Raw genomic sequence first — 25,341 nt, forward strand, 5'->3', positions numbered from 1 at the left:
TCTGCTTCACCAAACAAATAGGTTGTTGTACATACAACACAAAAGAATAGGGCAAATTTAGATTCTGTACTAAACCATTTGTTATCAACATATACACACTCAAAATGCTCCCCCAACTAGGGAACATAAAGAATTACTAGCCTTCCAAGAAATCAATGATACAAGAACAACAAATCTACTACATTTGAGGATAAAGAAAAAGAAATTAAAAAAATGGGAAAATCGAAATCAATACATATGAAGCTTATTCTGAATACGTGCGGCAGGTATTCCAATAGAAACCACGTATTCAGCCTAATTTACAATATTTTTTGCGACAATTACGCATCAAGAACTTCCGTGAGATCTATTGGATGAAATCGATTGTGCTGAAACAGAGGCAGTTGGACTGTTGGGGTCCCGCTCCCCATTAGTCATCTTTGGTTTTCCACTCAGCCTCTCTATTGCGTCTTGACATATTTCATTGAACCAATCATCTTCTGGAAGTACACTGCAAATACCGATGCCAGTCGACTTAATACTGATCCGACATTTTTTTAATAATTATAAAACCTTAAATCAAGTCTACGAAGAGTCGAAGACAATAAAAGCGCACAAAAGCGCAGTAACAGAATTGCTTACCTATTTGGGTCCAAGCCTGAAGCTGAAAATACAGCCATTGCTTTGGATATAATATCGTTAACCGTGCGGTGCAAGTTTCTAGACAAGTAGCGGCCTTGTGAAGCGAAGCACATGACAAATTTCATATCCAAATAGAACTGCAACCAATTGAGCATATGTAGATGGTTTAGATAATGACATAAGAAACGAAGAGATAATTACACAATGTGAAAATCAGGTTTGGCTAAACCTGTTGCAGACCAATAGGACCTAATGGCTTAGGTCCTTCCTCGATATCTTCCCAGAATGTTTGGTCTTCTGAAAGCCATAAAATGACGGTTTCTGTGAGTCTCATTAATAATAATGTCGCAAATCTTTCGCGCCCTACAAACATGTCCACTGCAAAGCCGGCCATCCTATTCAGTTTTGCATAGAGTTCCTGCAAGTACCCAAAAAAGAACATGAAGTGACATATAAATATATATATAAAGAAAGTCGATTCATTGATGGTTGGTCTGAGTTAGAAAAAGAGAGTTGCAGTGAAATAAAATTAACATAAAAGTTATGCAGCAGTTTATTGAGATGTGAAAGATAATTGATTAACTTGAAAGATGAAAAGTACCTGGAATATGGGAGAAGGGAACCAGTCTATTTCATCCATATTCCTACCATCCATGTGTATGTACGTTTCTGCAGTAAGATAACTATCACCTTCTTCAGTAAATATAAGGTCTAGAGCATGTTGGCGGCAAAAACTGTCTTTTAATCTATCAACAGAATTCACAAGGCGCCTCTTCCATTCCCTTTGCTCAGGATTACGGTTTTGGCGGTCCATTGGCCTTCTACGGGAATCATCCTTGTAACTAGCCTGACTCGATGGGGAGAGCTTCATTGCTGCACGTGGCAACAGCTCATCGGAGAGTAAGGATGCATTAGCAAGCAATGCAATTTGTTGGGCTTCAGTTTCAGCCAATCGAACAATTTTATTTCCTGAACCTTCAAAATCCGCCTCTTCCTCCATGGCGCTGGGTAATGCTTTTATGAGCATATTAACGTAGGAATTGAAAACCTGGAACAAACCATCGAGTGTTCTACTTCCCAACTGCATACTTAAGAGGGGTCCTACATCTTCAAAAAATTCCTGCACAGGCAATTAGAACAGCATGGGATAATCAGCTTCAAGATTTACACTGCAAAAAATTCAGATACCAGAAACAATTTCCAAACATCCTTGCAAAAGACGATTTTAAAACCATAGATGGATAAAAGGAATGGTTATAAAAACAAATGCCATCCTAGAACCCTGACTGGCAAATATGACTAAGTTTGTCAACTCCATAATCAACCAGAGCCAAATACAAGATCTTGGTGGATTGAATATAATGATAGTAGGCTAAACTTCAATTTTTTTAGTAATGATTGAGACGCACAAAATCTCAAATATTAGATTTTTGGTTTTCGAAAATTTCTCCAAAGTTGTCGACCATTCGATATTAATCCAATTTCTGTTGGATAATTTAATATGAAAACCGCATATTTCAACTCTACCAGAGATCTCTTCATTTGTGTTCTACTATTGATGCCTCCTCGTAAATCATACGGTCAAAAGTTAGTATAACAGAAAACAGTATAATGTGTTCATGAGAAAATGCATTTCTTGGGGGAAAACTAACAGCTTTTGATAATCTTAATTCTTATCTATTCGAGCATGCTAAGCAAATTTAATATGACATCTGTTGGAGAGATTATATTCATCATATTAGTATCACATCTGCACTTGAGATGGAATATATTTTTACCTGGACCATTGAATTGAAACGGTGAGCACTACTCGAAAGCTTGGGCTGATTTGCCATCGAACCACCACCAGTAGCTGCACCGGTCCTTCCAGCTAGGCGCACAGAGGCCGGAGGATATGTGAGCTCCCAATTATCAGCAGCAGCTAAAGCAGCTGTACTCTCTTCAATCCTCTTCAAATTAGCATCAAGAGCTTGCTCAACACTAGGCCTGAACAGCCTCAGAACTACAGGACAAAGAGCAAGACCACGAGCTTCCAGTAATGAACAGTGCCCTAAAGCTATCTGAACACATTCTGCAGCAGATCTCAAACCCCCAGCAGCCGCAGATGAAGCTAATGCGTGTCTTTTGACTAAAAGTGCAAATGCCTCTGTCTGCTTTGTTGCCCACATCACAAGCTCAGATGTGTAAGCTGTTTCCTGGCCAAAAATGGCCAAGGAATCACTTGTTGCTTGAGCAATGGCAGAGAATACAAGCTGTGAAAGTGCTGCTGTATACGCTCCTCCATAAGAGGTACTAGATGGACGGAGGCTTTGCATGTTGTACTGATACCTCTGAAAATGTGCATTAAGAAGTAAACTGTGAGCACGAGGACCATCACCGAGCTTTTTTAGAGCTGAAATTGCTGCACGAAGCTCAGCACCCCGTGTGGAAGGTTGACATGCTGCTTCGGCAAGCTGATCAGCTAACCTTTGTCTGCGCTCGATTATAGCTGTCTGAAGTGAAAGAAGCATGACAGGTGTCAATGTATTCTTCGCTTTTGCTTCAGCCACAACGTTGTCTCCTTCATCAAGCCTGTCCAGAGCTTCATCGATTCTCCTTTCAGCTAGTAATACATCAATGAAATCAGGAAGCTCTGTGGACCATTTCTCCACATCAGAAGGTTCTCCTACTTCATTGTTAGATAAACCAGTCTTAGCAGAACTGTCAGGAGCAGTGTCAGATAAAGAGTCAATATGAACCCCCTCAGCTAAACTGTGAACCAGGGTTGCCTGTGTGGATAGCAGGTTTCTCATGGATGAAAGTTCTCCCTCTAAATCTGATATCTCTTTAGAAGTACTGCAAAGTTCGTCAAAAATTTTAAACTATAACTATTAGATTTTAATATACTGAGAAATGCAAAAGGGATTAATCGAGTAAATCCACATTCGAGTAAAACATGCAGAGGATGTAACGGAAATATATGAGAGCATGGAATTCTTCCAATCAGCAGATACTTCTAACACAGAAGATATGATATTTTAATTTTATTTTTTTTCCAGTGCAGGGAAATAGAGGCTTGCTGCAATTGACTGTCCACAGAGCATATCTACTTTTGTCTATACTATGAGAACAGGGAACTGTTCCAATCAGTAAAAACTTCTAATAAAGGAAGGAATTGATATTCAATGTTCATTTTTTGTTTTTCCGATTTAGGAACATGGGGCTTGGCTGCTGTTAGATGTCAACGAGCATACATCAATGGCTTTTACCACTTACTAGTCTATTTTTGTACACTATGAAGAAATTTCAAGTGCTATATGGCTTAGTTAATTCCACTTTAAATGTCTACAATGTCATTTGCATAGGTATATGGAATACAAGTCAGAAGGGAGCTCGTTATCTTGACCAGACATAGTACCAATAAACTCACCGAATAAAAGCAGTATAATTTGCATACACACTTCTGCGCATTTCTTCAGCAGAAGCTCTCTTCAGATCCACAAGGTATGAGCATAACTGTCTTATTTCCTGCAAAACATGCTCAGATGTTATTTGCTGCATAAAGATCCCATAAGATCCACGCTGAGCTGAAGACATAAAGTTCAAATCAGATAAATGTCGAGACTACATTGTTTTTTTTATTATTTTAATGGTCTTATAACATGGCCTTACAACCCCCGATCCCTCCCCCCAAGTCCAAATTGTTGGAAGAAAAGGTGACAGTGTTTTATCCATGGAATATGCCATAGTCTTCTTGAGATGAAATAAGGGAGTCTGATTTGGCTAATTCTCACAACAGGTCAATGAGATATGGACTATCCTGGCACAATGAAGCGGTTATAGCGGGTAAAGGAACTATAAATAGCAAGAAGTTTCTTGGTGGTTATTAATAGCTTCCTTCAAATCTTTTTTTTTTTTTCTTTAACCAAAACTAGGTCATTTTGTTTAAATATAACCTCATTGCCCGCCATAATAGCTCTTTTTTCTTTGCATTTTTATATTAACATAAAAACAGAACGAGTAACCACTCTTAACAGTTGGAAGTCGTTCGCTGAGGAAAAAACAGGCATTTCCATTTTCACGTTAGCATAAAAATATTCATATTCCTCTTCGGAAACACAAATGAGGTTTTGTTTCATGTGAGATCAACAAACTAAAGCCAATCTCTGCTCAAGGAACTTAAACAAGTAATAATCCAGTAACTGCATTTACAATTTTAACCAATAAGAGGACTCATAATCTAATCCTTATTAAGGAACTTCAACAAGTTATTATCAATTGTGTTGGTAGAAATCCAAATCATCAACCAATTAAAGCCAAAAAAAAATTAGTAAATCAGAAACATATTCCTCAATCGTTGACCAAGGATTTCAAATCAAGTCGCAATAGATGTTTTTTTTTTTTTTTTGTGAAATCAAACGAGGAATAAATATCTAAAATCACGCAAATATGCAACCAAAATAAAGGATTAAAGATTGGGTCAGAAAGAACCTTTTCACTGAGGGACTGGCACTTGGACTGCACAAAAGCATCGGCATCGAAGTTATCGGACTTGAAAACGTTGAGATTTTCCTCAAACTTCGCACCTCCATCTTTGACATTCCCCTTTGCTGAAGCTCCGGACTGTGCTGCTCTTGACCGAGACGATTTCGTCGAAGCCATAACCAAAACGAATTAGCTTTGACTATGCGCAAATAGCAATTGGTTAACTAAGTTAAGCAAAAACGGATTAGCTGCAATTCAGCGTTTCAGATCCGATAGCTGTTTCTCCGGCGTGGACTTAGGCTAATTCTCAATCACATAATCTTCGAATTTGGGGATTGGACGGCGGGGATCGAATTCGCCATTGAAGGGAAAGAAGAAAATCGGGGTTTTGTTGAGTTGGTTTTGGTTGGCGGAATGTTTGGGTGTTGGGCTGTCAAAAAATGAATAACTCCAAATTTTCTTTCCTTTTACATATTTATTATAATTATATATTAATTAAACAAGTAATACCCTTTCTTTAAAAAAATCAATGTCATGTGTTATATTGTCTAGAGTTGGCATCATTAATGGTGTAGTATAAATCGTAATTAATTAATTATACATTATATTTTTAAAATATAAATAAATATCTATTCCAAATTGTGGAGACTAAGGTTGCATTATAATTTATGATTTAAGGAATTTGTGATTGGAAAAGGCAATTTAGCTGCGTCAAAGTTTGGATATCTTGGTTATTAAGACAAGATAAAGAAAATTGATGGCCAACTTTTGCGACTTAATCTCTATAATGCATCATGATCAAATATTAGTTTTTGACTGCAATCGGCAAAATGTGTAAAATTTCATCGTACGCGTGTAATGCGTTTGATGAATATCCACTATGCACGTGTTTCCATACATGTATGTACGTGGTAGTGTGTAGATCAACATTAAAACTAATCGATATAATTCACCATGTGTAGCACCTAACTGTTACTAATGTGTAACAAAATCTCCCTTTTTTCAAGATTGATTTGAAATGTTACTAAAACAATGGATTATGTGGATGGAAAGATAAATAGGAACAACCAATTTTAAGATCAAGATTATAGATTCGTTTTCGATTCTCTTTCTCCATCGAATCAAACAAAATATATATTAGCTGATACATGTCCTTGTGGATTAAAAGAAAATACGGAGATTTTTCAGAATGAGTTATCTTCGATATTTCTCAAAGTTTAAGCAAAGATTCCTGTCACTGTGTGTATCCAATAATTGGAAGCAGATGAGCTAATCTATCTGCCCAACTTCTTCCAGTTGGATTGCTTATCTTGCCAGCAATGTAGAAAATGCACCAATTCTTTAAGCAAAAGCTCAATAAATAACAATGAAATATTCATCCAAAATACTTATTTTAGATCACCAAATGATTTTCCAATATAACAGATAATCTAAGTCAAAAAATTCACATTATTATCAGCAAGTAAATTGGATCCAGGGAATTACAAACCCAAACATCTTGAAGAAGCAAAACAAAAATAAAGAAAAGATCACCAGCTTGTTGAAGCATGGAATAGAATTTAATGAACACCAAAATGTCCAGCCTCATTCAGGAGAATCCGAGCGGGTGGCTGAAAAATCAAAGAAATTAAAAAGTTCCATCAGAATAAGGCTGGAATCAATTTGTCAAAATATACAATAAAAAGATGAATTCTATCAATATAGATTAAATGAAGAGTCGATCGACAGAAATAATAAACAATAAGCTAGCACACGAAGGATTGATGGACAGAAAATTACTCCAACCCTGGACCCACACAGTGAGCAAATCAAAAATCTCAATCTAGCAGTCATAAAACAAATGAATTATGTTATCGAAAACTTAGTTCACCACACTATAAGCTATACCTAGAAGTGGTTAATTCCAATTCTCAAGCATAATGTGCCACATGCTTCCATAGAATGTCATCATTGTAGGTGTAGCATACATAAATATATTTTATAGCACAGTGCTTCAAAAAGTGTGAACCGATGAAGAAGTGGAAATGACTTTCTCTTGTTAAATCCATGATACAAAATTTTCTAATGAAACCCGAGATAATTCACAAGGCTATCAAACTGTGGTTTTTCGATATACCACCAAATTGTGTTGTAGCACAGTGCTGTAAAAACTTTGGTCAATAGAGGATCTGGAAATTATGTTCTCTTGTTAAATTCATGATATAATATTCTCTAATTAAACCAGAGACAATTCCGAACGACATCCAACTTTGTTTTAAGCCATCAGGATAAGATGTGTGCCATCAAATTTCTAAAGCACAGCGCAAGACTCAAAAGCTCGATTTAGAATTTCTAACAAGTAGCCACATAACCAAACCATCATCAGCCTATTGTAACTTTTAACAAAAAATAATGCACGAAAGCATGCAGAAAGCAGATCAAGCAACTAAGCCTTGTCAAATATCTTCACATAATGGACTCATATGATCCATAACATACATCAATTTAATTCAGAGAACCCCCTACACAGAATCAAAACACAGAAGAAGAACAAATCGAGAGACACCCAGAACAAAGCAGTCCCCCAAATCCAACAGCAAAGAGACAATCAGTTAAAAATGATCAAAATAGCTTTATTTTCAAAAAAGAATCATAAAATTAGTGACGCTAATACCAGCTAATTATCTCAATTCCACTTTATAATGGAGCTTCAAGCTCCTTCAAATATAAATTCAAGTACTAATTTATGATTCGAAAAATCCCAATCCAAACAACCAAACACCTCATAATCACACATTCCGCAATTTTGCAATCGCAGAAGCACGGTACATGTATTCGCATCAATCAATTCATCCGAGTACGCAAATCAATCTCATGAAGAAAAAAACTCAACCTAAAAAAAATCGCGCAGCAAAATGGATCAAACAACATAAAATGTGTATGCGCACAAAATAATCCGAAAATGAAAACAAAAATATACAGATCTCGATAAATAAATAAAAAAAAAAAAGGAAAGAGAAGAGAAGAGGAAAGGTACTTGGTTTCTCGGGTTTGCCGTCGACCCATTGAGAAGCGGAGAAGTGGACCTTCTCGCGGGTCAAAGATTCGGTTTTGTAGGGCTCCTTCAAACACTGCCTCACCAAATTGGCGCAGAGGTTAGAGTATGTTATGTATGTCATACCCGCAGATCTCCAGAACGGAACAGCAGCGCTCGACGCCATTTCTTCTTCCTTTCTCTCACTACCTTCCTCTTTCTCACCTCAGAGTGTGTGTTTTGTACGTGTGTTCGTCAGGGCTTTCTTTATATATCTTAGCTTTTTTGGGCTTTCATCTCTGGGCCGATATCTGGGCCTTGTTTGGCAGCCTTTTTTTCTAATTTTAATAATTACACGGCCTTATTATTCTAATATTCTGCAAAATAAGAAAATTAATATTTATAAATAGTTGTTTATATATAAGAAGCAAAATCAAATCAAACTTGAAGATAAATTTTCAATCGAAAAATATATAAATTCAGGCTATAGGAGTTCGATTTACGATTGTCTCGACTAATGCTCGTTCGAGCTCAGTTAGGTTGCAATTTAAAAATATAAGTTCCAAATTAATTCAAACATGATTTGTTTAAAAATGGATGGATAGGGTTGATTAATCATTTATTTGCAGGTAGAGTTAAAAAAAAAACAAGTAATTAATAACTTTAGAAGATAAATGAACAGAATTTCTCATAATTAATAACATCCTCACAAAGCTTAAACATCAGAGTCTCGTTTCAAACACAAGAGATAACACTTTGGTGAGGTAGTGCCCACAAAAGTGATCAAAACTCGAACTAGTAGAGTCAGTACATTTAGACGAGCAAAACTGCGTTGATACAGCCATCGTTTTCAGGATTATTTGTAACTTGTGCATACTTGCCTGCATTTACCATTCATCAAACAATTAAGAAAAAAAATCGAGGATTAAAAAAAGTCACGAGTAAATCTTCAGACGGATTGAGGCTTACCCCAAACAACTTTTCCAGCAGGGGTGACCAAACCAAGCTCACTAACGTTGACCTAAAATGCACAAGAAAGGCGTATTCAGATGATATAACCACGTGAAATAAATAAAGCAGACGTTAATTCGAGTTAAAATAGAAGGTTACCTCAATTATGCAACCCTTGGTAATAACACCAAGAGATGTATACATGGGGCCATTTGGGTTTTTCTTTACACCAATGATCTCTAAATTGAAAGTACATTTAAGTTCAGGGTGAGTCACGTGCGCTTTTGTAAAACGCAAACCACTTGGTCGGATGAAACGCTCGTATTTCGGAGGCTTCCTTGTGAAACTTGGTCCTACGAACGTGGCCTTAGTAATCATCCTCTTCCACTGTTTGGCTGTGCAACCAAAAACACAGATTAATATGAGCACATGACTTCAATACAGAAAATGTTTCAACAAACAAATGTTCTTGGATTGAAATCACGCATCACAGAACAAACAAATACTTACTTTTCCTTTTGCCAGATCTGATCACCCTAAACATCTCATCTTCAGCAACAGGTCTCACCTATAAAAGCCAACAAACGGTTCTAGTTAGAAACACTGCTCATTCAAACTAGTTTGACAGTAGTACATGTCAGTGTATTGGTGAATACAGCCATGTGTCCATTAAAAAACTAGGATATAACCCACAATGGTTCCGTTTATCCTAATTAATTTATTTATCTTCTTTTGTCCATCATAATGGCAATTTAATAATCATTCCACTGTCCACCCACCAAATTTTTTTGTTGGTCGGGAAATAGGAGGGGGTATCTTTTAAATGTATCCCACAGATATGCGGAACTCTTCCTTCAAAAACTGGTTATACAAAGTTTCTGAAGGAAAATTAACACACACAAAAGTTGTACAAGAAAAGTCTAATAGTCCTACAATAGAAAATATGAAGATAAGTTTCCTATTAAATGGAATTATTTTCATTAAAAAAATTACACATACAACTCCATCTAGGTGTATTAGAGACCTTCGTGGTCCTTGTTACTTACCCAAAATCAAGAGACGACCAGAATCTAAGCTAGAAATTATGACACTGATATACTCTTCTGAATAAAACCTGCTAAATAAGGCTATTAGACTACACATAAATCTGTCAACTTAAGACAAGAAGACCAATCAAGTCTCTAATATTGAAGCACAAATAAGTGTACCCAATATATTCCAACGTTGCAACCTATAATAAACAAATTCTGTATAATGCAATCAGTAATGATATTATTATGCCGAGTTTCATAGTAAGAGCTAATCTGCCTAAGAGAAACAAAGTGCAAAGGCAAGGGATTAGCTGCATGAATTACCTTTGGTAGGGGAACCTCCCATTTGCCTGCCTTTTCTTTTCTCTTTTGTTTGATAGTATTGCTAAGCACCTGCATAGAGAATGAGAATGAGGTTAATTTCATAAGCATTTCAAAATTGATCTGTTTCCACACAAGGGACTATGTTTCACGAAAGAAGATAAGAAATAAATGAAACCTAGGAATAAGACTACCTTTGCTCTTGTTGTCTCGTCACGATCAAGAAGATAAGCAGGAAGAGCTCCATCATGGACTTCATCATCAACCTTGCGCCGGGTTGACGACTCCTCATGCATGGACAATCTGTCAACATTAACTGAAAGTTAAGACATAGAACCAGTGATACTTTTTATTAATAATTTCAAACTCAATCGAGTTCTACTATCACCTCATTCAACTAGGTTCCATTGCATCACGAAGAAAACATTACAATTCAAGAAACAACAAACAGCTATTGGCACAGAGGATAAGAGGAGGCACAAACTACAAAAGATAAACTACTCAGCCAGAATTACACGCTAGAAACTGATATAACTCCAATTAAGAAGTTATTACTGTCACAATTTTACTAGTATATCAAGCTTGAAATGATTTAGGAGTTTCCACCAGTGTTATAAAAAAATCCCAACTCGTAAACAGCTCTAGACAACGAACCAACATCGAACACATACTCCGAAACAGAACCATCAGAATATATTGGATTATTTCTACATTTTTATCATTTCACCACAAAAAAACCTCAATAAAAAATATATACATGCTAAAAGATAAATTCGAAAGCAAAAAGAGCTTACGTTCTCTTCATTAGAGCCTTCTCAGCATATCTCTTCTTCGCGAACATCTTACCCTTGATACCCAAGGACTGCACATACACATAAACAACCATCATTCAACACACTCTCTCTAAGTACAAAAAATAACACAAAATTAAAAACAAAAAGCAAAAAAAAAACTGACATTCTGCGCAACTTTAGAGCGCTTGTGAACTTCACGCGCCTCCTTCTTGCGTTTGCGCTCGAAGTGGTCATGGCGGTAGCCATTCCTCTTCCTGTGCAGCTCTATGTAATCTCCTTGCGGCTGTAATTAAATAAAAATCACATGAAATTCAGAAAAATCGGAAATTTAACGAACTATTCTGGTGAAAGAAATATGCAATTCAGCGGCAGAGACATACCATGGTTGATTAAGTGAAGGATTTCAGGTTTTCAGTGGAGAGAATAGGGCTAAATTTTCAAAACCTAGCAGCGAAGGTGCTGAGGTTTAAAGAGAGAGAAAGTCGGTTAACTGAGTTAATATATAGTATTGGGCTCCTAGCTAAAACCTTCGGCAGCCCATATTAGTGCTAATGGGCTGTATTCAATTAAACACAAGAAAAGGGCCGAAGCCCAACAACAGAATCAAACATTTTGTCGAGATGTACTGAAACAGAAGTCCAGTTCATTGACAACAGAATGCAGCAAAGTGCAACCGCCACCACCTGCCACGGCGGAGTGATTGGGCTGCGCCATCCGTCGCCGCCGCATTCCTGTTATTTTTCCATTCCTCCGATTTGCAGGCATCAATACGGCCGTATACATAACTGGAAGCCGATAAGTACAACAATAGTGGTGAAAAAACATTGCAGGTTAAGTGTTCGATCAAATGCCAAAGCGGCGAAGGAATGGGACGTGGAGCCATACGAAGCTTCTCAGAAGTATTACTTAGAGGAGCAAGACGTGGTGACGTTTCTTGATCCTCCGAAGGAGCTCATTCCGTTGGACCCTTCTTCATACAATCCCGCTTCTTATCTTTGGTTCGTGTAGTTTATAAGTTGATTTTTCTTCAAGTATTCACACTGGTTATTTTGAGAATGAAATATTGTGTTCATGGGAGTGTTTATTGAGGTTTTAGATGAATGAAATATAGTTAAGGAAACTTTGCTAGTTGGAGCGTTTTTTCGAGGTTCTTATATTATGTTCATGTAATCAGGAAAAAAATTGATGACATTCCGGAGGAAAGACGATATAACCTGCTCTCGCTGCTAAACCCCAGGTTCGTAAGTTTGGTTCCAATCTTTGCTCGTAATTGGAAAACAAAAAAATGGATCAGTTCAGGGATTATTGTGTTAAGATAGGTGAATGGTAATTATCCTATTTCAAGCGATGATCTGTCCAACTTGTTTTTCAAAATTTACCAGTATTACTACTTTTTGGTGTTTAATTTAGGAATTTTGCTTCATTATCATGCAAATTTCACCATTTTATTTCTCTGGAATTTGCTAGACTTGTATCAAGAGCTTGGGAGGTAGCTGGAAGCCGATATGAGGATCCAAAATTAGCAAAGAAAAGTGCATCTGCCTTTCTATCTGGTGTAGATTGTGCTGGTAAACTTGAGTTATGGAGATTTCGAACAAGTGGAGGTGATTTAAATATATTTTTTCGAGAAATATTATAATCTAAATATATTTTTTCGATAAATATTATGGCACTTACAAACTGTACATGTGTATGCAGCCCCGCTTCAAGTTTCTTGGATAAATAACTGCCAGAAGGTTATGTCCCTGCTTCTGTTGGAGTTCCTAAAATTTCTTCAATCTATGATCAATTTCTGTTCATGTTACTGTTTAAATTGAATATCTGCTGAATATGGAGTTACTTATTGCTTCCCTTTTAGGTAATATTCGGCTGCACAGATGGGAAAACCTATGGACGACTTATTGGTATGTTGGTTTATATATGACTACATTCATTATGTCAGATTTTGGCATATATTTGGTTACTTGTTGCTGCTAATCGAACTTATTTTCCTACGTATTGTTTTCTTTTTCTGACACTACAATTTAAACCTTCTCATTCGATTTGCTAATAGAACCAGGAAAAACTCGGTCTAATAAGATTGTGACACAGGTGGAAACCCTTTATCAAGAATCATCAAATCATCTAGCCCATTGTACTTTAGTGTCAGACAGGTCAACGAAGTATTATCGACAGAGGAGCCTTGTGATTTAGCTTATGAATTTGGAGATGGACTTCTTAACCTTCCCGAATATCCACAAGAATTTCCTAAACCAGGTGAACCATCTTTTAACCTTATTTTCATAATACGACACTGCATAGGAAAACTATATATTCTTGCAGAAAAAAATGGTTGCACGATTAATCTCTCGTATATTATCGATGATAATTGACCATCGGATCCTTTATTTCAGCAAAACATCCGTGGCCGTTGGATGATCAAGTTTATATATATATTCGCCACGTGGGTCCAGGAGTGGTTGTGGGGCAAGCATGGCAAGAAGGTAAAGCATTGGAACAAGTACCTAAGAAGCTTTGTAGTGAGATCTTGATGGTGAAAGATTATTCCTCTTTACCCTAAAAATTTCGCGAATATTGTTAATTATGGAGAGTACCCGTTTTGAGTTGTTGTAGCGAACTTTCGACAGAGTTTTGTTTACAAACGAAACCAATCGTTACAAGTTCATGGTATATGTACAATATTATTCGAAACGAGTATATAGGAATTATTTGTATAACTTTTTAATTTTGATATTAATGTTTGTATACGTATGTCTTCAATTTGTCTTGTTTCATTGTGTTATCGAAACTAATTAGGTGATTAAGATATGTTAGCTAATTGTGTTCATTAATCTCTATCGGTGTTAGTTGAAGATTTGAAATTTGATTCGACGCATGGAAATAGAATGTTCTCTCCGTTTCAAATTAGACGTTGTTTCGGTGATTTGTCTGTGTTTCATGTTATTGGTAAATTATTTCAAAAAATAATGATAATAGAATTAGAGGATATGGCATGTAACATGTTAGTATTATTTCTTCAAATCCATGAATATTAATATTACTTTATTTTCTCAGTATAAATTATTTATTTGCCTATAAAAATAAAAACAATTATAAAAATATATTTTTATCATTTAAATAAAATAAATAAATAAATAAGAAGCTATCGAACAACTATAATCGGAACCGAGCTCGAGTTCGAGTTTTCATCGAGTTCAAGAATATACTCAACTCATTAATCACCGTTTATTTTTATGTTACACCGACGTAACATAGAATAGAGCTTTACCATCCCTAGAAAAGAGTAGATTTCCGCAATACTTAAAAGAAATTAGGCAGGACTAAAATGGATTAGTTGACAAATCAACCAAGTGGCAATGCTTCATTTACGCCTCCATTTACGTCTACTTGTCTTAAAATAATTTATCCGAGTCAACTCAAGATTTGACTTCATTGAGGGTAAATTGGGCAGTAGAAGGGGATTTGGTGTGGCAACACGAAAACCACTCTGGCATTATCCGCGATCCAACACAGACAAAAAGAGAAAAAGAAGAAGTAGCTACTGAAATTTAGGAGGCCAATGGAAAACTGTCGGTGGTGATCCTAAAATACACGCAGTGAAAGTGTGATTGTGTGTGTTTGCGTGTATCGATAATCATGATTAATCAATCAAAAGCGTGCTCATTATTCTAATTATTCTCTACATTTTCATATATAAAACCTAAAAATAGGAAGAAAAAAACTCATAAGCGCCAACCATAAAACACAGCAGAGCACACACTTATTACTGCTCACTCTCACTTTCTCTCTCTAAATCTACAGATACATTTATATATATATATATAGAGAGAGAGAGAGAGTGTGTGTGTGTGTGTGTTTGAGGAAAGTGACTGAGAGATCTGAATCAATGGCTGTGGATCCGAGACAAGTACTGGCTGGGGTGTTGACGATGACGATGTTTGTAATGCTTGGCAACATGATTAAGCGCGACCACTTCGATTCTGCTCATGTATGTTTTGTCAACATCTACTTTTCGTCTGGTGTTTTACACTTCGATTAATTGTGAGACTGGTTAATCTTAAACTTTTTGCTTCATTTTGGTTGTAAAAAATCATTTTGTGTGTGGAATGGATTAGATTTGGTTTATTGCATTGATTGATTTGTCTTTTAGTTTGCGCATCTGATGACGTATGAGCATTTATTTGATCTGAATCTGTTGGAGATGTATCTTTGGATAATTACAGCAGCAACTTCTTCAATTTTAGCATTTTGTGCTAGGGATTGTGAGATCATCAAGACTGTGCTTTTCTGTTGTGGTTCGACATTTAAGAGAATGACGTGAGCAATCACGTGTATCTTTTAATTTCATTTGCTGCGTGTTAATTGATAGAACTATACTATGGTAGATTCATTGTCGCTTTTTTTTTTCTTTTGTTTTTTTTGATTGTCAACTGACTGAAATGTTTGTTTTCTTGTGCTGATTTTCCTCTTTAAAAGCCGGCTGTTCATAATACGAATAAAGCTTCGGACCATGGCCTTGCTAGCGTTACTAAAGGGGCTGATGGCCCTTGGAAAGAAGATGGCTTGAGCTTGAAGCAATGTTGGCAAAAGCCAATCTTGGGTGAGTGTAATAATGCATTTATGAAATTGTCAGCATAATTGTGTATTACGATCTGTTTGCGATTTTCACTTTGGATTGATCTCGTGCACGTGTCTCACTTGATGTTTTGTTGACAGAGGAGGCAATTGACTCGCAAGGGTACGTCACCTTCTCGTTAACTAACGGCCCAGAATACCATGTCTCTCAGGTAGCTTCATTTACATCAACCACCATTTGTTTTGGTACTAACAGAAAATGCTCGAGTTTGTTGGCATTTTTTATTTATTTTATTTGACTAGCATTTTTTTACTTAAAGTCAATAAATGACTGGTAGTGAATAACTATAATTGGTTGATGGTGGTTCGGAAGTCGTAATTCTTGGGAGTCGGTTTAAATATTTATATCCGTATTGCGACACGCTTCATTAATGAAGCAAATCTCAAGCATCTAGTGCTTTTTTACTTTTCTGGCAATGTGCTGAACTTTTTGTCTCAAATATTTGATAATTCGTTGTTATTCACAGATTTCCGATGCAGTAGTAGTTGCTAGATATCTACGGGCAACACTTGTAATCCCAGAAATCAGAGGAAGTGAACCCGGTGACAAAAGGTTTGATGTGGCTTTTAGCTCTAATCAATGCCATACACTTTATTTATTCGTCATCTCCCCTTTAGCTAACTTACAGCAGGGAGCTGTTCATTTATGGCTGAAAAGAAGCACTTTTAATTTCATTAAAATTGTTCCGCCTAGGGTGGCAATCTTGGCTTTAATAAATGGACCGTATAATCTCATATATGTTCATATAACATGCTCGTAAGAGATTATTAATGTTGTACTTCATCTGTAACTTTCAGGAACTTTCAAGATGTCTATGATGTGGAAAAATTCATCGCAAGCCTAGATGGTGTGGTCAAAGTTGTTAAATCGAAGCCTAAGATATCAGCTAAAAATCTTGCAGTAGTGAAAATCCCTAATCGGGTTACTGAAGAATATATAGCAGAAAACATAGAAACGGTTTTCAGAACCAAAGGAAACATAAGGCTAGTTACTTACTTCCCATCAGTGAACATGAAAAAGAACAAAGAGAGGACCAAAACAGACTCTACTGCATGTTTGGCCATGTTTGGAACTCTTGAGCCCCAATCAGAAGTTCGTGAAGTGGTTGACTCCATGATTGACCGCCTAAGAACAGTCAGTAAAAAGTCAAACGGACAGTTTGTGGCTGTTGACTTGAGGGTTGACATTTTGGAGAAAAAGAGCTGTCTCAAAATCAGCGGCTCTGGATCCAAAAGTTGTTATAGTCCGCAAGAGGTAGCTATCTTCTTGAAGAAGATTGGCTTTGGAAAGGATACAACTGTGTATGTGACTCAAACGAAATGGCATAGCAGCCTCGATGCTCTGAAGGACTTCTTCCCAAGAACATATACTAAGGTAGAATTTCCAGCTTTCTTTTTTTTTTCGACTTTGAGATCAACTTTTTTCATATTTGATATTCAATGGTTTTGCTGTTACCTTTCTTATTTTAATTTAAACTGTTGCAGGAATTTCTAATGCCCATGGAGAAAAAAGACAAGTTTCTAGACTCTGAGTCTTCCGAATTTCAGAAGGTAATTGACTACTACATTTGTTCCGAGAGTGATGTATTTGTTCCAGCTATATCGGGACTGTTTTACGCAAATGTTGCTGGAAGGAGAATAGCTTCCGGGCAGACTCAGATACTTGTGCCTGCAAATATCCCTACTTCTTCTGCGGCTTCTGAAGAATTCTTGTCACATTATGTTTCAAAAAAGAACCACTTTGCGTACTCATGTTTTTGCTAATTCAAGGAAACGGGCGATCGATTCTCCCAATATCAAATTCATTTAAATGTTGTATTTATAAACTGGGGGAAAAGGTTTGTTTGGAAATGTATTGTTTTCGATTTTAAGCAGAAGATACAACTCTTTGTGATTTGCCTAAAGGGGTTTTTGGTAGGCTGTGTACTTCTTATAATGTAACAGTTGAAGGTATTTGGTTGTGTTGTAAAACATTGTGTTTGTCGATGATGTTCGTTGTAACTAAACGTCATCCATGTTTGGGTATACGAAACATTGTACTATATCCAGTTCCTATTACTACTAGCATTTATAGAATATACAAATTTTCGGAAATGAAAGACTCGAGTGTAAAGAATATGAATTTCGGAGATGTGTGTTTGTAGAACTCCTTAATACCTCCTATTGCTAAAACATACTGTGTACAAACAATTGAACTATCTACAATAATATAGAATAGTTTTGAGTAATTAATAGAATTTGATCAGTCAATACAAAGTACTTAAGTAGTACACTTGCGGAACATACGTAGTATCAAAAATCACTTTTGTTTTTTTTTCACTATCTGCTGATCTTTCCAGGAAATTGGATGAGAGGCATCTTCATGAATGGAAAAATACGATGATTTTTAGGTAGAGTTACTTCCATTTCGGGCAGCAATGCAGCTCTGGTATGGCCTTATGAAGACCTTCGCTAGGGGCGTTTTTGGAACCGGGATGAACTTACCAGCAATAGCAAGAGGCCAGCTGTAAGAAACAAGAAATCAGCACAGGGTTTTCTACTACTTTAGATACCAAGAATCGGAGAAAATATACGAACCTGACAATGCTTATAGCAAGGCAAACAACCCATAATTGGAAATCAAGCCTAACGGTTGAGGTGAACTTTCCAAGGAAATTGATGATGATTATCTAGTAAAACACGGAGCATGTTAGTGACCATAAATACGAAGAAATCTTGAGGTGCGATTTACAAAGCATAGAAAGACACAAGATATCACCTGAAGTATAAATGTAGATCCCACTATCCCGGTGAAGAGGGGGTTTTTGGTCACACCGGTAAACACGTTGAGTTCTTCTGGTTTTCGAGCATTGACCTCATTAAAAATCTGTAAATTTGAGAAATGAATTTGATTAATATTCTGGTAATTCTCTGCATCATTCATCGTAATTAGATTATCGTACTTACTTGACAGAGAACAAATGTGTTGAATATCACGGTATTCTTCACCATGTTGGCATGTTCTTCCCCGGCGTTGGTCAAATTGAGAATCTTTATGCCACTGAAGTTGAGAACAAGGAGGACTGAAATTTGATATACGGCCTGCCATGTAAAAAGTAGAACGATAGATGATCTAGAGTTCGTTACAAAAATTATATAAATAAACAGCTAGTTCGATTAGATAAAACGTTAACATACTTGTATGATCAAGTTCCTCCACATTATATTCGTTACAAGCGGCTCCCTGAAAAATTTAAGAACAGTTAAATGGTTGAATATACTTAAAATTGACGCACAGTTTGTAATATTACTGCTAATAACCTCGTTTGACTAAACACAAATGCGCACACAACAGTTAATTACGAACTAAAATCTGCATACTAAACGTGGTTGCAGATGCTAACCTGCGACCAACTGGGGTTCTATCCATAAGATGATCGGTTGGAGGTTCAGTAGCCAGTGCTAATGCTCCCAGAGTATCCATGATGAGATTAACCCAGAGAAGCTGCATAATTTAAAATGTTCAAAGTAAAATTATATTCTTTAAATACTTAATATGGTAATTTGCATAATACTACATAATTCTATAGTACAGAGAGTAAGAAAGATTGTACCTGCACGGTATTTAAAGGAACATCACCCGAGGAAACTGCAGCAACAACGTTAATTGTAAGAGCTGCAACATTGACAGTGAGCTGGAACTGGATAAATTTTTGAATATTTGCATATACGGAGCGTCCCCATCGAACAACCTACAAGGATTAATCGGAAACGTGTTACAAAAGGGGAAATCACCAGAGACGTATTTGAAACGGAAAACGGGGAATTAAGAGAATACCCTTCAGCTAAGACAAATTCCGTTAACACTAACCTTCACAACTGAAGCAAAATTGTCGTCCAAGATAATGATATCTGAGCTTTCTTTTGCAACTTCAGTTCCTTGTATCCCCATGGAAAGTCCTATATCAGCCTACAAATACATACGAGAAAAATGTGCAGTTGGTGTATATGAATTACAGTAACCAAGCAGGTGAAAAGAATATGTATTGATCAAACCTCGTGCAGTGCAGGAGCATCATTGGTTCCGTCTCCAGTTACAGCAACAACTTCCCCTTGTTTACGCAATGTTTGGACGAGCAATAGCTTATCTGTTGGAGAAGACCTTGCCATAACCTGTAAACCGCCACAACATTGTTTATAAGTTGTTATGAATGATGATAATACACAGCTTGTTGTGAAATGTTCGAGAAAAGGGATTTTATTGTTAAGACATACCGAGATCTTGCTTGCAATTTGTTCTCTCTCTTTCTCAGTCATCTCGCGGAATGTCTTCCCTTCTATGACATAGGGTTCACTTGTGTCTGCGTCCGGAGCAAGGATGCCACACTCCAGTGCAATTGCTTTGGCTGTCTGAATGTTATCTCCAGTTACCATTCGCACCTTAACACCAGCATGCTGGCACAGTTTCACTGCATCTTGTACACCTGGACGACAAGGATCCTGTACGACACATGCAACACCATCAATCGAAGGAAGACAAAAAGCAAGCCGAAATGTAATAGCTATGTGTTCAGCGGAAATTGAAAAAAAATGAAATTCAATTAATAGCCATCAAGTTTACTACCTTTATACCGACAATAGCAAGCAAAACAAGATCCTCGTCTGGCAGAGTCCACTGGGATAGCTGTTCTTCGTCAGTTGGAACCGTGTCGATTTCACATGTTCTGTAAGCAATGGCAACACACCTCAAGCTCTTTGAGGCCATATCGTTAATAGCATCCTTCAGAAGTTCCTGGTAATAAGAATTGCATAACAATAATGAATGTCATCAGAAATTTCCAAAACAACATAAATTTATTTATTTCGGCTCGTGTTAGTTTTTCTCGTATCGAATTTCAGTTTGGGTCACAGTGATCTGTTACAGTTTAGGAAGTACGAACCTTCTCCTCCTCAATGGACTGCAGAGAACCATTCACATCAACGTATTGTGAGCATGAGGCTAAAATTATTTCAGCTGCTCCTTTCCAATGTATATGCACTTGAGATCCCGTCTGCCAAGTGAAATAGAATAAGGTTTCTCAAACTATGTATGCTGCTGAGAATCATTCTTGTAAAACGATGTCTTGAATTGGTAAATATCCGTAAATTACAAAAAACATAATAATAAAAAAGCATCGAATAAATGAGTTGTTACCTTTCCTCTTACTGCAACACCCCCTCGCTTCTTGGTAGAATTGAAAGGAGAGACATGGAGAACTATGGATTCTGATTTTACAACGTCGAACTTCATTCCTAACTGCAATATAGATACTATCGTATGAATATAGATATTGGTTCTCACAGATGGTCAACACCTGAGTTGTATTAAAAGTTGGAAATATAGATACTATCGTACGTCTTAAAAGTACCTTAACACCCCATTGAAGGACAGCCTTTTCAGTTGGTGATCCTGAAACCTCCATTGCACCCTCCTAAACACAACAAGAGATAAAAACTCGGTTAATAATCACACTTCCTTCCGAAGTGCAGACATTTATATAGGAAAAGACTTGAAAAATCCATGCTCACGAGCACTAACGTACTGAGGAAAAGAATACCTTAGATAGAAAAACACTGCCGGAAGTGTTCTGTGCAAGTCCCTCGTCTAGAAGAGAGGAAATTGTTGCATGCAACTGAGCACCGTCTTCAGGAGGATCCATCTTCTGTTTCCCAACATAAGCCTCAACTACAGTCATCTGTCGTACATAGTTTGCGAAAGTTAGTTACACAGAAGTCGGAAAAAAAGGACATAGTTTTCATTCGTCTTAATAGAAAGTAAAATAACCTGATTCAGTGTCAATGTTCCAGTCTTGTCACTGCAGATGGTTGTTGCAGATCCCATAGTTTCACAGGCGGAAAGTCGACGCACCTGAAAACAGGTTTTAAGTTAATAAAACCATGGAATTATGGAAAATGTCATATTAATAATAAAGCTGTAATGCAATTGAATAAACTAACGATTCCGGGAAAGATGAAAATAAAATCGACATACCAAGGCCTTGTCAGCCATCATCTTTTTCATGGAGTATGCTAGGCTGTTATAAATTCAAGATAAGTCGAAATCAAAAAAGGAAAAAAACGGCAACAATTGATGTACACGAGGGACATGTTATGATACTCACGTCAATGTTACAGCCAACGGGAGCCCTTCCGGGACTGCAACCACCACAATCGTGACCTAAACGAAGGACTTCAGTTAATGAACATAAAGAAAAAAAAAAGGTTATCTAATGTATTCGCAATTACGTATTAAAATGTAGAAACTTACAGCAGCAGTTATGATATGTATAACCCCATCAACTATTTCGCTAACACTGGTCTCTCCATGGACGAACTGAACAGATCCATCGGGATTTTTTGACGTCCCCGTGAAAAATCTGAGGTAATTAATTTGTCAATGTTACTGATATTCAGAAAGTGGTCGTAGAATAAGATAACACGAAACACGAAACACTGCCCAAATTACCTGATTAAGAGAATAATCAGCACGAAGAAAGCGACGGTGAGCCCAACGATGCCTATAAACGTTGCAACACCATTCAGGCGCACCTGTAATGTATCAACAGGATCCATACTTAGTTTTATTTATTTTCGTGTAGTAAGTAAACAATGAAAAGATGAACCGTTATATCCAATAAGTACCTGCAAAGGAGTTTCTTCACCGGTATCTTCTGAAATACTGGCCATCAACAATCCCCATTCGGTGTTGATTCCGACACCAGTTACCTGAAACAGAAATTTGAACTTGTTATAACAATTCAACATCTGGAATTGGAACAGAAACTAAGCGTGGTCGAAAATTCGTTTACTGGAGGTGGGAAAATTTTATATCTTACCATCATTGTTCCGGCACCATCTGCTACTTTGCAACCAGACATCAAAAATGGAGATTTGTGGTCTTTGTGGACCTGCAATAATGGCATTATGTGTGATAAATAAAAATATAATAATCTAATATTATAAAACCTTCAAAATAAAGTCTAAGCAGCTCACAATCTTGCTTTCTCCAGTCATGCTGGATTCGTCAATGGCAAGAGAATGTCCGCTTATCAAGATTCCATCGGCAGGAACCTGTGTAAAATACATTAGGAGACTCCTTTAGACAACGATGTGTGGTCCAAGAAAGTATATCGAGTAAAATCGAATCGGTTATCACCTGATCACCAATCTTGAGAGGTATGACATCTCCAACCACAATCTCGTATATCGAGACCTTGTCTCTTCTGCCACCTCTGATTACCTGTACATATGTTTGTCCATGAGAGTACACTAAAGAGAACAATAACAAGAAGATAAAAGCTTGAATAAGTTTGTGACTGGAATATTACCTCCAATTTGATGTTCCGTTTTTCTTCGTTTAAATTTTGGAACTGGAGGGACTGCCGGTAATCACTAGTTGCTGAACAACAGATGCAATGATAAAAAGTGAAAATTATATTACTTCTCTCCTAAGGTTATAAACAACCAATCTGATTTTTCTAACCTGTAACAAAAATAACCAGAAGAACAGCAAAGGTGATGCTTCCTCCGTCGTACCATCCTTCCTCCAGGCCCTGGAAAACACGAGCAATTCTTAATTATATATGAAGGAAATTATATAAATTCTTTTAATAATATGGTATTGTTGTATTTCAAGTCAACCTCGGTTTTTATTCCGAGAGCCAAAGAGGCCACAGCAGCTATTATTAAAATAATGAGAGTTAGATCCTGCCAAGCCTCCCATAGGAATCTCTGCGCAAAAACAAACGTCGAATAAGTAAGTGGTGGAAATGTATAAGTCAGAACATACGATCAAACAAATATAACACTCTAGACAAGTCTTACCAAGAAACTCCTTCCCTTTTTCACGGGATACGTGTTTGAGCCGAAAGCACTCTTTCTTCGTGATAACTCGTTTTCGTCTCCGTATATCCCTGTTTCGACGTCGGTTTTTATCATTTCTGCTAACCCTTTAACCTGAATAAAATGACGGTCGAGATTAATATTTATGCATATAGTAGCAGACTTCCTAGAGAGATGGTGAAGGGAAAAAGGAAGTGTTACCCCTCCATATTGTTGCAGCGCTGTAATATTATGATCTCTGTTCATCGAAGCAAGTTGCTCGAGTCCGATTTCATAATCACCGTTAGGGGATGGAGGAGCTACTGTCGTGCCTAATACTGAATTAACGAAAATCGAATCAGGTTTATAGAAGAGATAGAATTAGGAAAACGAGCTTAATTAGGTAACTTTAACAAGCAGTAACACTCGGAAAATACCTATTGCTCGCTGTCCAGCCAATTTAAAGAGCAACGCAGCCTACAACCAACAACACCAGAATATCAAGAATCGAATGAATGAAAGTACGGAATCAAGACTAACGTGTTTTAAATTTTAATATTACCCTTATGACTTGAGCATGTGCTCTGATCATCCGTCTTCGCTTTTCTTGTTCCTCGTCTTTTTTCAGGTCTAGCGTGTAACGGAAACGTCGCGAAGCATTAAGCACGAGGGCGGCTTGCTGCAAAAGGGCCAAGACTTACACAATCAGAAAGAGGTGCACATGCATGTAATCATAGAATTTCATAACCATAAAATAAAAAACGATAAATTCGACCACTAATCATTCAACCATTTAATCTATCCTCAAAACAGAAAAATAAGATGCGCTATTATGGGATCGGGTAATCGAAACGTCACGTGCATGAAACCAAAACAGAGGCCATGCATAAAAGAACCACCAACAACGACCATGAAAACAAACGAGATGTTGATCTTACCCTCCAGCGCTTGAGCGATTCATGGGAGGCGTTTTTGGTGTTGGCAATGTCGAAAGGATCGGAGAAATCAGGATCGCTGCCCCATCCACCCCCATCAACGCCGGCGGAGGAATCGGCGCCGGTCTCGAGATCTAGGTGCGCTGCAGCTTCATTGCCGGTAGTCATATCGGCGGTGGCCGTGGGAGGAGAGAGATGGCACCGCCTCTTCAACGGAGCCACCACTCCGTCAGAAAAAAAGGGGGCGAAATCGGCCGAACACCAACACGATTAAATTTCTACAAACAGTAATTGAATTATTACTGAGGATGATGATAATGAGGAAGAAATCAAATCAAAAGAGCATTTGGGGAGAAATGCAGCAGAAGACTAATTAATTAAGCTCGTCGTCGTGTACATTGTGGGGCTCCGTTTATTGAGAGAGAATTACTATTATTTTTTTCTGCGGTGGTTCCAAATCTGTTGGAATCCGATTCTTCCGCTTTGCCGCTAACAAACTCATATGTAACATATATAACCGACAATTCAGGCCATGTGTATATATATTTCCCGCCAGCCAACGTAATTAATTGGTTAGTTAAATTGACTGCATTTTTTTCTCAAATACCTTTGAATAGGGAAATTACTTAATTAATATTTATCTAATCTAATTTAGTTAAATCATGGTTATTTGACGTGATAATTAATTAATAATATGGCTGACTGTGCAATGGTGTTCATGCAGTTGGATCGGTACA

The 25,341-nt window shown here is 37.1% G+C and overlaps 6 protein-coding genes across 6 annotated transcripts; 2 read left to right on the forward strand and 4 right to left on the reverse strand.

The window, feature by feature from the left end:
- Positions 1-47: 47 nt before the first annotated feature.
- Positions 48-5,576, reverse strand: EXO84B (exocyst complex component 84B). The gene is made up of 7 exons (XM_013001094.2): positions 5,092-5,576; positions 4,031-4,128; positions 2,400-3,456; positions 1,223-1,741; positions 851-1,039; positions 622-758; positions 48-490 (listed from the first exon to the last, which is right to left on the reverse strand). The coding sequence occupies exons 1-7, from the start codon at positions 5,260-5,262 to the stop codon at positions 328-330; spliced, it is 2,334 nt and encodes a 777-aa protein (XP_012856548.1). The 5' UTR covers positions 5,263-5,576; the 3' UTR covers positions 48-327.
- An 883-nt stretch (positions 5,577-6,459) lies between these two features.
- On the reverse strand, positions 6,460-8,412 carry LOC105976030 (ATP synthase epsilon chain). Its single transcript, XM_013001310.2, has 2 exons — positions 8,102-8,412; positions 6,460-6,695 (listed from the first exon to the last, which is right to left on the reverse strand). Exons 1-2 carry the CDS (start codon positions 8,283-8,285, stop codon positions 6,670-6,672), a joined length of 210 nt encoding a protein of 69 aa, XP_012856764.1. The 5' UTR covers positions 8,286-8,412; the 3' UTR covers positions 6,460-6,669.
- A 323-nt stretch (positions 8,413-8,735) lies between these two features.
- Positions 8,736-11,702, reverse strand: LOC105975994 (Ribosomal protein S8e family protein). The gene is made up of 9 exons (XM_013001266.2): positions 11,576-11,702; positions 11,359-11,478; positions 11,196-11,263; positions 10,596-10,704; positions 10,405-10,473; positions 9,560-9,617; positions 9,209-9,444; positions 9,068-9,119; positions 8,736-8,979 (listed from the first exon to the last, which is right to left on the reverse strand). The coding sequence occupies exons 1-9, from the start codon at positions 11,576-11,578 to the stop codon at positions 8,912-8,914; spliced, it is 783 nt and encodes a 260-aa protein (XP_012856720.1). The 5' UTR covers positions 11,579-11,702; the 3' UTR covers positions 8,736-8,911.
- A 27-nt stretch (positions 11,703-11,729) lies between these two features.
- LOC105975551 (WD repeat protein) lies at positions 11,730-13,955 on the forward strand. Its single transcript, XM_013000750.2, has 7 exons — positions 11,730-12,193; positions 12,370-12,432; positions 12,663-12,799; positions 12,894-12,931; positions 13,054-13,099; positions 13,287-13,451; positions 13,589-13,955. The coding sequence occupies exons 1-7, from the start codon at positions 11,853-11,855 to the stop codon at positions 13,753-13,755; spliced, it is 957 nt and encodes a 318-aa protein (XP_012856204.1). The 5' UTR covers positions 11,730-11,852; the 3' UTR covers positions 13,756-13,955.
- A 769-nt stretch (positions 13,956-14,724) lies between these two features.
- On the forward strand, positions 14,725-17,872 carry MSR2 (O-fucosyltransferase family protein). Its single transcript, XM_013000967.2, has 6 exons — positions 14,725-15,183; positions 15,672-15,795; positions 15,912-15,982; positions 16,298-16,383; positions 16,629-17,205; positions 17,316-17,872. Exons 1-6 carry the CDS (start codon positions 15,082-15,084, stop codon positions 17,592-17,594), a joined length of 1,239 nt encoding a protein of 412 aa, XP_012856421.1. The 5' UTR covers positions 14,725-15,081; the 3' UTR covers positions 17,595-17,872.
- A 42-nt stretch (positions 17,873-17,914) lies between these two features.
- ACA9 (autoinhibited Ca(2+)-ATPase 9) lies at positions 17,915-25,142 on the reverse strand. Its single transcript, XM_013000965.2, has 32 exons — positions 24,608-25,142; positions 24,232-24,348; positions 24,107-24,146; positions 23,892-24,007; positions 23,673-23,804; positions 23,490-23,579; positions 23,332-23,401; positions 23,177-23,247; positions 23,005-23,088; positions 22,842-22,919; positions 22,685-22,756; positions 22,491-22,574; positions 22,315-22,397; positions 22,117-22,225; positions 21,971-22,026; positions 21,841-21,883; positions 21,634-21,717; positions 21,407-21,544; positions 21,218-21,280; positions 21,004-21,105; positions 20,750-20,860; positions 20,434-20,601; positions 20,085-20,309; positions 19,866-19,982; positions 19,681-19,779; positions 19,424-19,561; positions 19,214-19,314; positions 19,008-19,053; positions 18,777-18,911; positions 18,589-18,696; positions 18,408-18,499; positions 17,915-18,334 (listed from the first exon to the last, which is right to left on the reverse strand). Exons 1-32 carry the CDS (start codon positions 24,770-24,772, stop codon positions 18,217-18,219), a joined length of 3,255 nt encoding a protein of 1,084 aa, XP_012856419.2. The 5' UTR covers positions 24,773-25,142; the 3' UTR covers positions 17,915-18,216.
- Between the last annotated feature and the right edge of the window lie 199 nt (positions 25,143-25,341).

This window comes from Erythranthe guttata, chromosome 9, assembly GCF_056151865.1.
Source record: "Erythranthe guttata isolate IM_541 chromosome 9, IM_541, whole genome shotgun sequence".
Taxonomy (NCBI): domain Eukaryota; kingdom Viridiplantae; phylum Streptophyta; class Magnoliopsida; order Lamiales; family Phrymaceae; genus Erythranthe; species Erythranthe guttata.